The sequence below is a fragment of the Delphinapterus leucas genome, chromosome 5 (genome assembly GCF_059928025.1).
Source record: "Delphinapterus leucas isolate spDelLeu-1000000601 "Yukka" chromosome 5, BTC_Dleu_Yukka2, whole genome shotgun sequence".
NCBI classification, from domain to species: Eukaryota; Metazoa; Chordata; class Mammalia; order Artiodactyla; family Monodontidae; genus Delphinapterus; species Delphinapterus leucas.
In genome coordinates, this window is record NC_143133.1 from 52,855,746 (window position 1) to 52,869,570 (window position 13,825).

The 13,825-nt window shown below is 34.5% G+C and overlaps 1 protein-coding gene across 1 annotated transcript in view; it reads left to right on the plus strand.

Moving 5' to 3' along the window:
* The window catches only part of TBC1D19 (TBC1 domain family member 19), a 155,776-nt gene that overhangs the window by 94,114 nt on the left and 47,837 nt on the right, over positions 1-13,825 (plus strand). The window contains exons 12-13 of the mRNA XM_022566430.2: positions 7,572-7,646; positions 10,931-10,993. Of these exons, the coding sequence (XP_022422138.1) occupies positions 7,572-7,646; positions 10,931-10,993 (138 nt within the window). The remainder of the gene's footprint in view (positions 1-7,571; positions 7,647-10,930; positions 10,994-13,825) is intronic.

Consider the following 13,825-nt stretch of genomic DNA (forward strand, 5'->3'; position numbering starts at 1 on the left):
AACAGTTTTGAGTGTACGCTGGGCATTTTTTGTGAGTGTATCAACTCTTGTAGAAGAGGTAGTAGTTCTTGTCCTGACCTGTGTAGATGACCTACCAACTTCGCTGATCAGGAGCTAAGTTAGCAAGTCCTGTCTCTGCAGAGGAACTAACTACTACCATTTCAAAAATAGATTTAGAATTTTTCCAGAAGTATAGTTGTAGAATAAAAGTAGTAATCCCAGATAATGATTGTATAAAGTTCAAAGGCAGTTTTTACACTTGAATTCTGGAGTTAAGTTATCTTGATTTTCTATATTCAAAATGGCAAATCTGTAAATAGAAATTAATATTATCAGAAGGCAATCTTGATTTTATTGAATAAAACATTTTCTATCACTTACACTTATTTTCACTGCAAATGTGTGACCTGAACAAACTATAGCAGTTCCGAAATAATTGTAGGTGGTACATTAGAGGGTGGAGGGGGAGAGAGCGAGAGGCAGAGAAAGGGAGAATACTTACTTCTTATGAAGAATACTTTATCAGAACTTTTTGTTCAGTTACTTCCCAATCACTTAAAATAAGCTACACATACAAATGCATCATATTTGAGGAGTTAGATAAATGGAATATTTCAAATTTCACACTCATAAAGCTATTTTTAAAATCTTACCTCAATAGAAAGACTTGGGATTTAATGCTTTAAGTTCCTAGCAGTTAATTTATTTAGTACTTTTACTAGAACATTATTTAACTTTGATTTTTTTCTCTTTTTAAGAAAATGTGTGATAAGTTTAAAAGAATTGCTTTTATATATTTTCTTTTCTACAGCTCTCTAGATCTCTGGATCAAAATATCCATATTTAGTAAACATTCATATTTAAATTTTTTTGTTTAATTTCAGTTTGCTAATTAAAAGTAGAAAATTGTCTTATACTTTGCTCTAGGTTCTTGCTTACTGATAAGATAGCCAAGATGAGTATTAACATTTAAGATTTCCTTTAGTGATTTCACAATAATGTTCTCCACAACCTGACCTAAAGGTTGGCAATAATGCCTGACCATCCTAGATCTTTCTGGTCAGCTCACCTAGTCTTCCCAGTGCCTGTTTCTGTCCTTCACTCTCCTCGGCCACTTATTTTCAGAGTCTTAGCAAAAGATCTCACCTTCTCCTAACCAGAGAAAACAGAAGTCATCAGAAGGAACTCATTCAAATTCCTTCCACCAAACCTGTAAACTTACTTGCATCAGCACCTGTTCTTGCCTCTACTTTTACATCTAAACCTTGTGCAAGAAAAGTCTATGCTAGATGCTCCTACTTCCTTAATCCCATTAATCACTCAGTCTACCATAGTCTGGCATACACCCCACTACATGACTATAACTGTCCTAGCTAAAGTTACCAGGGAACAGTGGATACATTTTAGTCTTTACATCTACTGCATTTGATACTCTTATCTATTCTGCCCTTGAAATATTCTTGGTCTTTAATTTAGTTCATCCTGTTTTCTTAGTTCTTCTTTCCCTCTTTTTCTTTCTTTTTTTTTTCTTTTTCTTTCCTTTTAAGTCTGCATTTGGGTTCGCCTGCTAGACCTCAAGTGCTTGTATTTCTCAGAATTCAATTTTGATCCTCTTTTCACCCTGCACATTTACCCTGGACTGTCTCATCCACAGTCACCTTTTCCATAATGGCTTCAACTCTGTTTTCAACCAAACTTTGTCTTAAGCCTAAAACTTTTATTTCCAGTTTCCTGCAGAACTCTAATACATGATCTGAAAGTGTATCAGACTCATGATATCTAAAAGAAAAGGTATAATCTTTACCTCAATTTATTTGTGGTCATCCAAGAGATGCTGAATTATCTCTCTTCCCACCTGAAAAAAAACACAAAAACCTTGTAAGACTTTTGTCTTCTTGGATATTCTACTTTTCTTTCGCGTGCAGTTTATTCCATCACCTTTCCTGAGAAGCCTTCCTAATATCTCCTCTACCTTGTCTTCTCCCAACTCCATCACTGCTACTCTTAGATACTTCCTTCATTTTTCTCCCACCATAACTAGTGCAGGAGCAAAGACCTAAAGACAGAGAAACATATACCATACTTCTTACTTTATTTGGCTGCCTCCCTTTCTAGATTGAGTACCTGAGGACAGGGATTTTTTTTCTTCTTCATCATCTGTAAAGTCAGTATCTTGTACAGCGTCTAGAAATGGTCAGCTCCTCTAAATGCTTAATGAACAATTAAGTATAAACTGTTAGGAATGTTCTGTGAGTTCTTTGACTTCCTGAGAGTATATTTCCTTTTTTCTTTAGTTAAAGAGATAGTGTGTAAGTCTGCATAAAATATAAAATAGATACATATACTAAAATTGAAATATTCTCTGATGCTAAAAATTTGGGCTATTTTTCTTTTCAAAGATTGCTTTTTATAATCATAATTTATTACTGTTAAATATCTATTTTGCCAAAGCTTATACAAAATACTCTTGAAATATCCTATTATATTATTGGAAATTGTTATATTTTATAAATTCTTGTTTTATAATGTCTTTGGTATTAGGGTAATGCTGGCCTCATAGAATGAATTAAGAAGTATTCTCTCTGCTTCTGTCCTCTGAAGGAGATTGTAGAATACTGGCAGAATTTCTTCCTTAAATGTTTGGTAGAATTCACCAATGAGGCCCTCTGGGCCTGGTACTGTCTGTTTTAGACACTTATTAATTATTAAGTCAATTACTTTAATAGATGTAGGCCTATTCCGATTGTCTGTTTCTTCTTGTGTGAGTTTCAGCAAATTCTGTCTTGTTCAAGTAATTGATCCATTTCATCTAGGTTATCAAATTTGTGGGCAGAGAATTGTTCATAGTATACCTTTATTATCCTTTTAATGTCCATAGGATCTGTAGTGATGTACCCTCTTTCATTTCTGATTTCGGTAATTTGTGTCCTTTCTCTTTTTTTTTTTAGTTAGCCTGGCTAAAGGCTCATTCGTTTTATTGATCTTTTCAAAGAACTAGCTTTTTGTTTCAATTATTTTTCTCTATTAATTTCCTGTTTTCAATTTCATTTATTTCTGCTCTAATTCTTATCATTTCTCTTCTTCTGCTTACTTTCAATATAATTTGTTCTTCTTTTTCTAGTTTCCTAAGGTGGAAACTTAGATTATTGATTTTTAGATCTTTCTTGTTTTCTAATTTATGCATGCATTCAATTCTGTAAATTTCCATCTAAGCACTGCTTTTACTGCATCCCACAAATTTTGATAAGTTACCTTTTCATTTAGTTCAAAATATTTTTAACTTTCTCTTGAGATTTCTTCTTTGACCCATGTGTTATTTAGAAGTATGTTGTTTAATCTCCCTGTATTTGGGGATTTTCCAGTTATCTTTTTGTTATTGATTTCTAGTTTAATTCCACTGTGGTCTGAGAGCAGACACTGTATGATTTCTATTCTTTTAAATTTGTTAAGGCTATGTTTTATGACCCAGAATGTGGTCTATCTTAGTGAATGTTCCATGTGAGTTTGAGAAGAATGTGTATTCTACTGTTATTGGATAAAGTAGTGTACAGGTGTCCATCATATCCAGTTGATTGGTGGTGTTGTTGAGTTCAACTTCGACCTTACTGATTTTCTGCCTGCTGAATCTATTTCTGATAGGGAGGTGTTGGAGTTTTATTTCAATTGGAAATGCATGGTTTATTTAATAAATGATTCTGATAACCATACTTCTGAAAGAAAACTCAGACCTTTGGCTTACCATATATAAAAATAAATTCCAGGTAGGTTATAAACATTTAAATTAAAAATATCAATTTTAGAAAAAACTAGAAAAATATTTGTATAAACATGTGATGTAGGAGAGCCTTGCCTAAGGGAAGCAAGAAAATCCAAAGCCATAAAGAATTTTTTAAAATTTGTCAATGTATACCATAAACAAAAATCAAACAACACATATTAATTTGAAGAAAAAGTATTTGTAACACAAATGACAAAAGGTTAATCCTCATTATCAATAAAGAGCCTGACAAATTAATAAAATAAATGTAATCTAATAGAAAAATATGTAAGTCATTGAAGTGGAAATTCAAATGACCAGTAAGCATATGAAAGAATGTCAACTTTATTAGTATTTGGGAAAGTGCAAATTAATACAACAGTAAGATAACCATTTTTCATCCATGGAAAAGTTAAAATGGTGAGGATATAGGTAAACTTTGTGCTCTCATGGGTTGCTGGTGGGAATTTGAATTGATACTTTTTTGGAAAGTAGTTAGACAATTTGTAGTCCAACTAAAGATATATGTGCGTGTTTGTGTGTGTGTGTATATATATATATATATATAGCCTTCAGCCTACAATCCTACCTTTGCTAGTTTATCCCATAGATACAAAAGCATATGTGCATGAGGATATTTATTGCAGTATTTGTAGTGACAAACAACTAGAAACAACCTGAGTAGCCATCTATAGGCTAAAGGAATGGTTAAATAAATTGTGATACATCTGTAGCACAGCTTCAAAAATATTAAAGTGTATGTAGTTATTAAAAAGACATAGAGAGATGACCATGATATACACTAGAAACTGAAAAATAAGTATAGAATGATTCCATTTTATGTTAAAAAAACAAGTAAAACCCTTAAATATGATTATATGTTTGTATAAGCATGGAGAAAAGTATGGAAGAATACAAATTACAAATAATGTTACAAATACAATACAAATAACATTAGTTTCTTCAGTGTGGTGGCAGGGAAAAAGAAAAGATTATTAACTTTTTCTTTATCCAGCTTTAAATTGTTTCACTTATTTTAATGGTCATATATCAGTTTGTAATTTTAAACTTATTTTATTTTTAAAAAGAGACATAACTCTAAGCATCTTAGCTTTTCCACTGTGTTCCCTAGAAGACATTAAAGTATAAAACTATGCCCTTTGCCCATTGTCAAGGATTGGTATTTGAATTAGGTGCTGTTCCTGCCTTTAAAAATGTTTTTTTATTCTAGCCAGAGAGATGAATTTAATAAATACAATAGAAGGTAAATAAAATAGTAAAATAATTTTGCTTTAGGTAAGAAATCAAAACAACATGAATGAGAACAACGTAAGGCTTTTTAATTAAAATTAAAATGACTAAAAATAGCCAGTAAATCCCCAGATTATCTTTATGCAAAGAGCACTTTGCCTCAAATCAGAGAACTGTGTATTAAGCATCTTTCAAGACAAAGAAATCGTGTTTCAGGAAACATAGGGCTGGACACCGCCCTGCCAAGGCAGCTGCATGCAACAGATATTCTTCTTTGTCCCAGACGAACCTGTCTCACAACTCTTATTTGAGGGAATGTCTTCAGAAAGAACCACGTAGACTGGGATGTACTGATGGAGCCAAGCAGTATTTGGATATGGGTGGAAACCAGGGCTAAAATGCCCAAGACATGGATGGAGGGATTTGGAGGAACACAGGGATCAGCTGAAGTAGTGAGATGATATTTCCATCTCTCTTTAACACAACTACTACCCATTTAGTCTTAACCTTTTTTTTTTAACCTTTATTATTTATTATGAACACCCCGACCAACTATTAGCCTGATGCTTAACTGGATTACGTCTTATGTCCCTCCTCCCTCTCTGCCTTCCCCTGTCTTTTCTTCTTTTTCCTTTCCTCCCCTTTTCTCTTCTTCCTATCTTTCCTCTCTTCCTTCTTATTTCTTATTCTCTATTAAATTAAACATTAGCCAAATCTTATCACTGTTTAGAGTTAGATTTTCTAATATAATACCATATTCTTTTATTTTTTTAAAACTGATCTTTTTGCTATTACAATTTTTAAAAATTTTTATTTTATATTGGAGTATCATTGCTTATCAGTGTGTTAGTTTCAGGTGTACAGCAAAGTGATTCAGTTATACATATACATGTATCTATTCTTTTTCAAATTCTTTTCCCATTTAGGTTATTACAGAATATTGAGCAGAGTTCCCTGTGCTATAACTGATTTTTATTTACTTTTCTAAAAACCTGGACTCAGATGTAAAGAAAAGTACACTGCTGATTCTATTGATCAATGTCATTAAAAGTCCTAAACCCTTATTATTGTCCATTAGCCAGATGAGATGAGAGTGTTTCTCATTATCTCTTGGAAATTTATGTATCTTCTCAAGCTGTGCTTAAATCATGTACAGGTTAACTGCATAGGATTCTGTATAGTTATAATCATTATATTTTGAACTAAAAATGAATAATAAAGGATTTTTAATCTAAAAAAAAAAACCCTGATGTTTTTCATATGCTCTATGATTACTTTTACTACCAGGGCTGATTTAGTATGTTTAAACTTTTTTATTTTATAATAATTTAGATATTAGAAAGGCAGTATAGTGTAGTCATTCTGGGTTTTCATATAGGTTTCGGGGCTTTCCCGGGATCAAATCTTACTACCTTTGTGGCCTTGGACAGCAAGTTACTTCTTTCTCTGGGCCTTAATTTCTCAAATGTAAATGGGAATAATAATCATTGTTGAACAGTTTTATTTTGTTGGTATGGGATTAAATAGATTAACTCATGTGTAGTGGGATTAAATAGATTAACTCATGTGTAAAACAGTTCCTGACACATAGTAATTACTTAATAAATACTGCATTTGCTATATTTTTATTTTTTAAAAAAAATAAATTTATTTATTTTGGGCTGCGTTGGGTCTTCGTTGCTGCATACAGGCTTTCTCTAGTTGCAGTGAGCGGGGGCTACTCTTCGTTGTGGTGCACGGTCCTCTCATTGCAGTGGCTTCTCTTGTTGCGGAGCATAGGCTCTAGGCACTCGGGCTTCAGTAGTTGTGGCACGTGGGCTCAGTTGCTCCGCGGCATGTGGGATCTTCCTGGACCAGGGCTCGAACCCATGTCCCCTGCATTGGCAGGCGGATTCTTAACCACTGCACCACCAGGGAAGTCCTGCATTTGCTATTAAATTACAGTTAATCAGTTTAGCAAACATTGATTAAATACCCACCAGGTAGCAGATTTTATCCTAAGGGATGGGATTAGGTATATTTATTGATCATCTACTATTGGCCAGGCATGGAGACTGTAGTAGTGAATAAAAAAAAGTCCTGGGAACTTCTCTGGTGGGGCAGTGGTTAGGAATTGGACTGCCAATGCAGAGGACACAGGCTCAAGCCCTGGTCCGGGAAGATCCCACATGCTGCGGAGCAACTGAGCCCACACACCACAGCTACTGAGTCTGTGCTCTAGAGCCCGCGAGCCACAGCTACTGAAGCCCATGCGCCTAGAGCCCATGCTCCGCAACAAAAGGAGCCACCGCAATGAGAAACCTGTGAAGCCACCGCAATGAGAAGCCCATGCACCACAACGAAGAGTAGCCCCTGATGGCCGCAACTAGAGAAAGACGGCACGCAGCAACAAAGACCCAATGCAGCCAAAAATAAACAAATTAAAGAAAAAAAAAGTCCTTATCCTCTTAGTGTTTATAATACTATTAATGATCATTATTTATTAAAGGCATTATTTATTTGAGGCTGACTTTAAAATGTGATTGACTTTTAATGTTTTTGTTTGTTTAACTTTTAAATCTAGGATATCTTGTATTATGAGCAGCTTAAGACTAATGTGATACAACATGACCTTTTGGTGGACAGTTTAATTTATAAAGTAAGTAAAAGTATACATAGTTTTTCCATTTCATTAATATCATTAAGCAATTATTGAGTCTTCAACATGTAGGGACTGCACTATGCATGATGATACATACTAAACTTGAAAAATAATTTTAAGTGATCATTATACTTACAAAGTTAAGTTTGACCTTCAAAATTTGCAGTTTCTATTCAATGTTATCCTCCTTCCCGTTGAAACTGTCCTCATAATCCTTTCCTGACCCTCCCATTTATTGATTAAGAGAATGATAAGCATTTCCTGTCCTTATAAATTCAAGTTTTCCACACAAACTACATAAAAAGAAACTAAAAGGAAAACGAGATTATGGATTTTTTATCTTATTTGTCTCACAGTCTTTAGGGCCTGCTTATTTATTTTATTATTTTGAAGTCATGTTTTATTTTAAATTTCTTTTAGTTTCTAGACATATAGTTAAGCATGTCTCAAGTTTTATGATAAGGATTCATTGAGTTTTTGTTTCCAGGCATCTGATATTGAGACGAGATGCAGATGCCGAAAACGTGGTATAGGATATGACTGATTCTGGATTAATAATTGGGTTGTTTAGAAGACTTGGATTTTAGATTTAGAACTTGTAAGATAGAGGAGAAGGGCATATTATTCCAGATCTCAGAAACAGGGGAGAGAAGAACCTAAAAATTTGTCTGGGTAAAACATAACCAAAGTTAATTATAACAATGACTACTAGCATTTAATGATTGCTTACTATGTGCCATACATTGTTCCAAACTCTTTACATAGATTGTCATCTGATCCTGTTAGCTACCTTGGGTGGTAGATACCAGCATTTGGGCTGTAAATGATAAATGCATTTTTTCCTGGAAAAAACTTGCATTCTGCAAAATCATGCTTAAAAATAAGAGCTTATAGGAAAAATAGCACTTTTGTAACTAAAGTGCTAACAGAAACAATAATTGGGAGATGAATTGGACAACTCAGGCAGGCTGCTCCTGCAGGAGTTATTAAAAATGTACAAAAATAATAAAGTGTAAATGCTAAAGTAATGCAGGTGGAAGTGGTGCACAGCACCACTGGGGCTGCTGTTCAGGTGGGCACAAGAGGAAGTGCAGAAGCTAAGAGATGTGCAAGGCTGGGGGTGTGCCTCTCTGGAGAGGGGCCCCCCCGTGCAATCATTCATTTTCCATTCTCTTGAAATACAGTTATAAGGGCTCATGCCTGTGGAAGACTTTGTCCTTTCCTGCTGAAGGTTATAATTCTACTTCTGCTGTTCTGGCTTCCCTTTTTTAAAGAAAAATTGCATATGAACGAACACAATTTTCATGTTATACTGCCATCATTCCCTTACTCACCAGCCACATATTGATACATGTGTTGTAGCAAAACAGGAAGTACTATCATTTTGCCATTTTACAGATGAGGGAACTGAGGTAAAGAAAGAGTAAAGAAATTTGTTTAAATTCATATATTAAATAGCAAAGCCAAGATTTGAATCTAGGTAATCTGACTTCACAACCGTACCTTTAACCACTGTGCTCTACAGAGAGAAAAGATGAGGAAATTTAAGAGGATGCAGTCTTTTGATGAAAAGTCTTGACTCTCACAGAAGTTTTTACATAGATTTGGATCACAGGTACTACTATTAACTTTGAGGTCAAATGATTGTGCTCAGGGGATTATTTTAACAACAGCCTAAGAGATCTTTTGGGCTTTAAGACCTTCAATCTCCTTTCTGTTCAAATGAGAGAAGACTCACAAGAGAAGTTGTTCAAAAAATCCAAGAGTGCTAGCATGAGAGTTCTCTTTGCTGCCAACATGAATTTCAGTTAGAATCAGTAAAAAACAAATCTGTCATGAGAAAGAGGTAAACAGTTTGTGTCTGAAGAATTGAATATAAGTTCTGCTAGAATCAATCCTGACTGTCCACAACATGAGTGTTTTTAGGAAGATATCTGTCTCTGGTTGTTTCTGACTTGTATTAGTTGAGCTCTGCTGATCTTATTGGAACAACTCCAAACATTATTAAAGTCAGCCCTTGAGGAAATGAGCATTTTAAAATTATTTGAAGTTTCATTACAAGTCCCTTTGGCAAAGGCTCATTTTTAATTTAACTGAAAGTAAAGTAGAATTATTTTAGTGATTAAAGAAATTAATGAAACAAGGCAATGCTTATATACAGGACACCATCAAACCCTCCCTAAGCTAAAATATCTAATGGTTCTCTCTGGACTGTGTTTTTTTTTCCCACAAACTTGCCTTGAATCCACACCATCTACAGTTTTCCACCACTTGCTATGATGGACAGTTGACCTGTCAGTTTATATCAGTGTTTCTCAACCTTTTCTTCATTATTATCCCTAAAGAGAAAATTTTCTCTAATATAAAAAAATTAAATACCAAAGAATAAGATTTTGGTGGGTAAGGATAAGCTTTGGAGGTCCACAAACCATTGTACTATGTAAAAGTTTTTGATCCCCAGGAACGAAGTCTCACCCCTTAGAGGCAATATCATCCTCGTTGAGATTGCATGGTCTCTGCCTCTGCCCACGTTGTGACTTAGACTGGCTCCTTTCTTTCCTCTTAGTCTGCGTCTTTCAGTTTTCCCAAGCGTAGCACACATTCACTACCTACAGAGTCATCCACAGCTCATTTCATCCTCCTGTAATTGCTGCTTTGATCAATAGTCTGATTGAATTTTGTAGGTTGAGCAATATTATCATAGATTCCTGCAATATTTCTTTGTAACTGTTCCGATATTTCTACTATGTATGTTTTCTTGCTGGTGAGATTGAAGATAAATATTGTCTAGTTTGTTTGTTTGTTTGCTAGCAAGCAATGACTTGCAAGTGAAAAATCACAAAAGCATGAAAGATTTTTGGTATTTTGAGGGAATGGCAAGAATGTGGGTCTGAATAGTGGAAGATGAGATTGGAACAGTAATTTGAGGCCAGATTGTTATGGTTGCTTTTGGATGTTGTGATTGCATCTCCTTTTCTAATTTTAAGACACTTAAATATTAGATTTAAAGGAGATAAAATTGAAATAAATAATAAAGAATTACTAATGGAACCAAAAAGACTGTGAACAATTTGTAGTCAAATAATGTGTCACTTATATTAGTCAAGTAAATTTGTAAGTTTACCTGTGACAATTCTAGTGATAAAATCTAATTGAGAAGTTTATAATCATACATAAAAATAAAATCATTGCAGTATTATTTCTAGATGCTGCCTTTATGTCTTAGTACTATAGACATATTCATTTAGGTTCTCTTCAGTGCTCTCTACTTTTAATTATAGGATGTGAAATTGACAGCAAGCAATGATGATTATTATTTTGTATTTGAAGATTACTTATATCAGGTAAGTTGAAAAATTAAAATATGTAATGTTCTTGTTTTAAGTTCTCTAACTCAGGATACTTTAGAAGATATCTCTTTTGTTAACTGAATCTTCCTGAAATCCACTATGTTTATTTTTTATCTAATTAAATGTTCTAAGTTTGGGATAAGGTTAATTTTTGTTCTTACATGGGACTAGGTAGGAGAATAAGAGCTACATATCTGCTCCAACCAGGAGAGGTACATGCACAGATTTTTTTTTTTTATACATGTATCAACTCTTTTTTACATTCTATTCCCATATAGGTCATTTCAGAGTATGAGTTCTCTGTGCTGTACAGTAGGTTCTTATTAGTTATCTGTATATATATATATAGAAGTGTATATATGTCAATCCCAGTCTCCTAATTTATCCCTCCCCCCCGTAACCATAAGTTTGTTTTCTACACCTGTGACTCTATTTCTGTTTTGTAAATAGGTTCATTTGTACCTTTTTTCTTTTAGATTCCACATATAAGCAATATCATATGATATTTGTCTTTGTCTGACTGACTTCCCTCAGTATGACAACCTCTAGGTCCATCCATGTTGCTGCAAATGGCATTACTTCATTCTTTTTTTACGGCTGAGTAATATTCCATTGTATATATGTACCACATCTTCTTTATCCTTTCCTCCGTCAATGGACACTTAGGTTGCTTCCAAGTCCTGGCTGTTGTAAATAGTGCTGCAATGAACATTGGGGTATGTGTATCTTTTCAAATTATGGTTTTCTCCAGATATATGCCCAGGAGTGGGATTGCTGGATCATATGGTAACCCTATTTTTAGTTTCTTAAGGAACCTCCATACTGTTCTCCATAGTGGCTGTACCAATTTACATTCCCACCACAGTGTAGGAGGGTCCCCTTTTCTCTACACCCTCTCCAGCGTTTATTGTTTGTAGAGTTTTTGATTAGGCACGGATTCTTAAATTGAATGTCCAGTTCATATTTCAGTCATCCCAAGACGTTCAGAGAAAGCATTTTACATGATAGTTTTCTATTAAAGGCCTTGAATAAATAATTAAATGTTTTGAAATCAGTGTGAAGCATTGTGATTACTCTTTGATCATTTCATATGCTGATATTGTGGGTGTTTGGATTTACCTAGGTCTTTTTCATATCTACTAAAATAGAAACATCTTATCACAAATAGGAAATATGAAATTTATGTAGAATTGCTTAAATAATACTTTTTCTTAAAGATCACACACACATAGATAGATAGATAGATAGATAGAAGATTAATAATTTGATTTTGAGCGAATGTCAACATGTGTCATGGAGAAAATGTCTAGATTCCACATGACAATTTCTGCTTCATTAAATGTAAATCAGTCCCAGCTGTCTGGATTTGCAGGTTTCTAATTGGTAATAGTGGTGGTAGTTGTGCGTCTGTTTAAGAAAAGAGTTAAATAAGATTCTCTCAAGAAGGTTTAATTAATCATATATTCCAAGAACTAAATTCCAACGATTTTATAAAATATATTTATAAAGCTAAAATTTGAAATAACCCTGGAAACAATTTTAAGGAAGTTTCAGTGATTTTAAATGTGCCATTAATTTTTTTAATGTTAAAAAACAGTAAAGATTTAAAATCCCATTCTTTAACATAATTAAAAGTTGGAAAATACAAAAATCTAAAAGTTTATTTACTTATCTAGCTAATATGTAGCCTGGTACCTAATTCTTAGTACTCAGTAAAATTTTGAATGTACAGTAAAGTTAATGCTTCATTTATATATTAATGTTTGTTTCCATACTTAAGAAATATTGAGTGGAAATGATTAGTTTTGGTATTGTATCATAAGGAGGTCCACAGAACCATCCCTAGCAGAAAAATCAAAATCAGTGAAAATTATTTAAAAAACAAAAATATTTAAAGTATCTGGGGCTTCCCTGGTGGTGCAGTTGTTGAGAGTCCGCCTGCCGATGCAGCGGACACGGGTTCGTGCCCTGGTCTGGGAAGATCCCACATGCCATGGAGCGGCTAGGCCCGTGAGCCATGGCCACTGAGCCTGCGCGTCCGGAGCCTGTGCTCCGCAACAGGAGAGGCCACAACAGTGAGACGCCCGTGTACCACAAAAAAAAAAAAAATCTGGAAGCTGTGTTAAGGTTATACATGAAGACAGCAACAACAACAACAAAAAAAACCAAACGACATTTATTTAAGAAAAGCTACTAAATCTCAGAACAGTCTGTAGCACTTGAGTCGTGATGCACTCTCTCCCTCCCCTCACCCCCAGATCATCATGATGGAAGCTTCAATTCAGCTGAGTGTGGCCAGGAAGATGGGGTTCCGTTTCCCTATAACTTCTAGTCAAGGGCTGCAGTATCTCTATATGAGGGTCAGGTAACCAGTATTTCTCACACTCCTCAGCTCTGTGTTGCAGATGCTAAATTCCAGAAGAATGCAGCCAAGAAGTCAGGGACTCCCTGCCTCCAACTCATAGGGCAGACCTCTGTGGAGAGCAGGTTTGAGTAACCTCCATATTTATTTTCTGTAGTGGCTGTACCAACTTGCATTCCCGCCAACAGTGCACTAGGGTTCCCTTTTCTCTGTACCTTCCCCGATACTTGTCTTTCTTTGTCTTGTCTTTTTGATGATAGCCATTTTAACAGGCCTGAGGTGATAACATATTGTGGTTTTGATTTGCATTTCCCTGATGATTATTGATGTTGACTACCTTTTCATGTACCTGTTGGCCATTTGTATGTCTTCTTTGGAAAACTTCTATTCAGTTCCTCTGCCCATTTTTTAATTGGGTTTTTTTGTTTTTTTGCTATTGAGTTGTAAGAATTCTTAATATATTT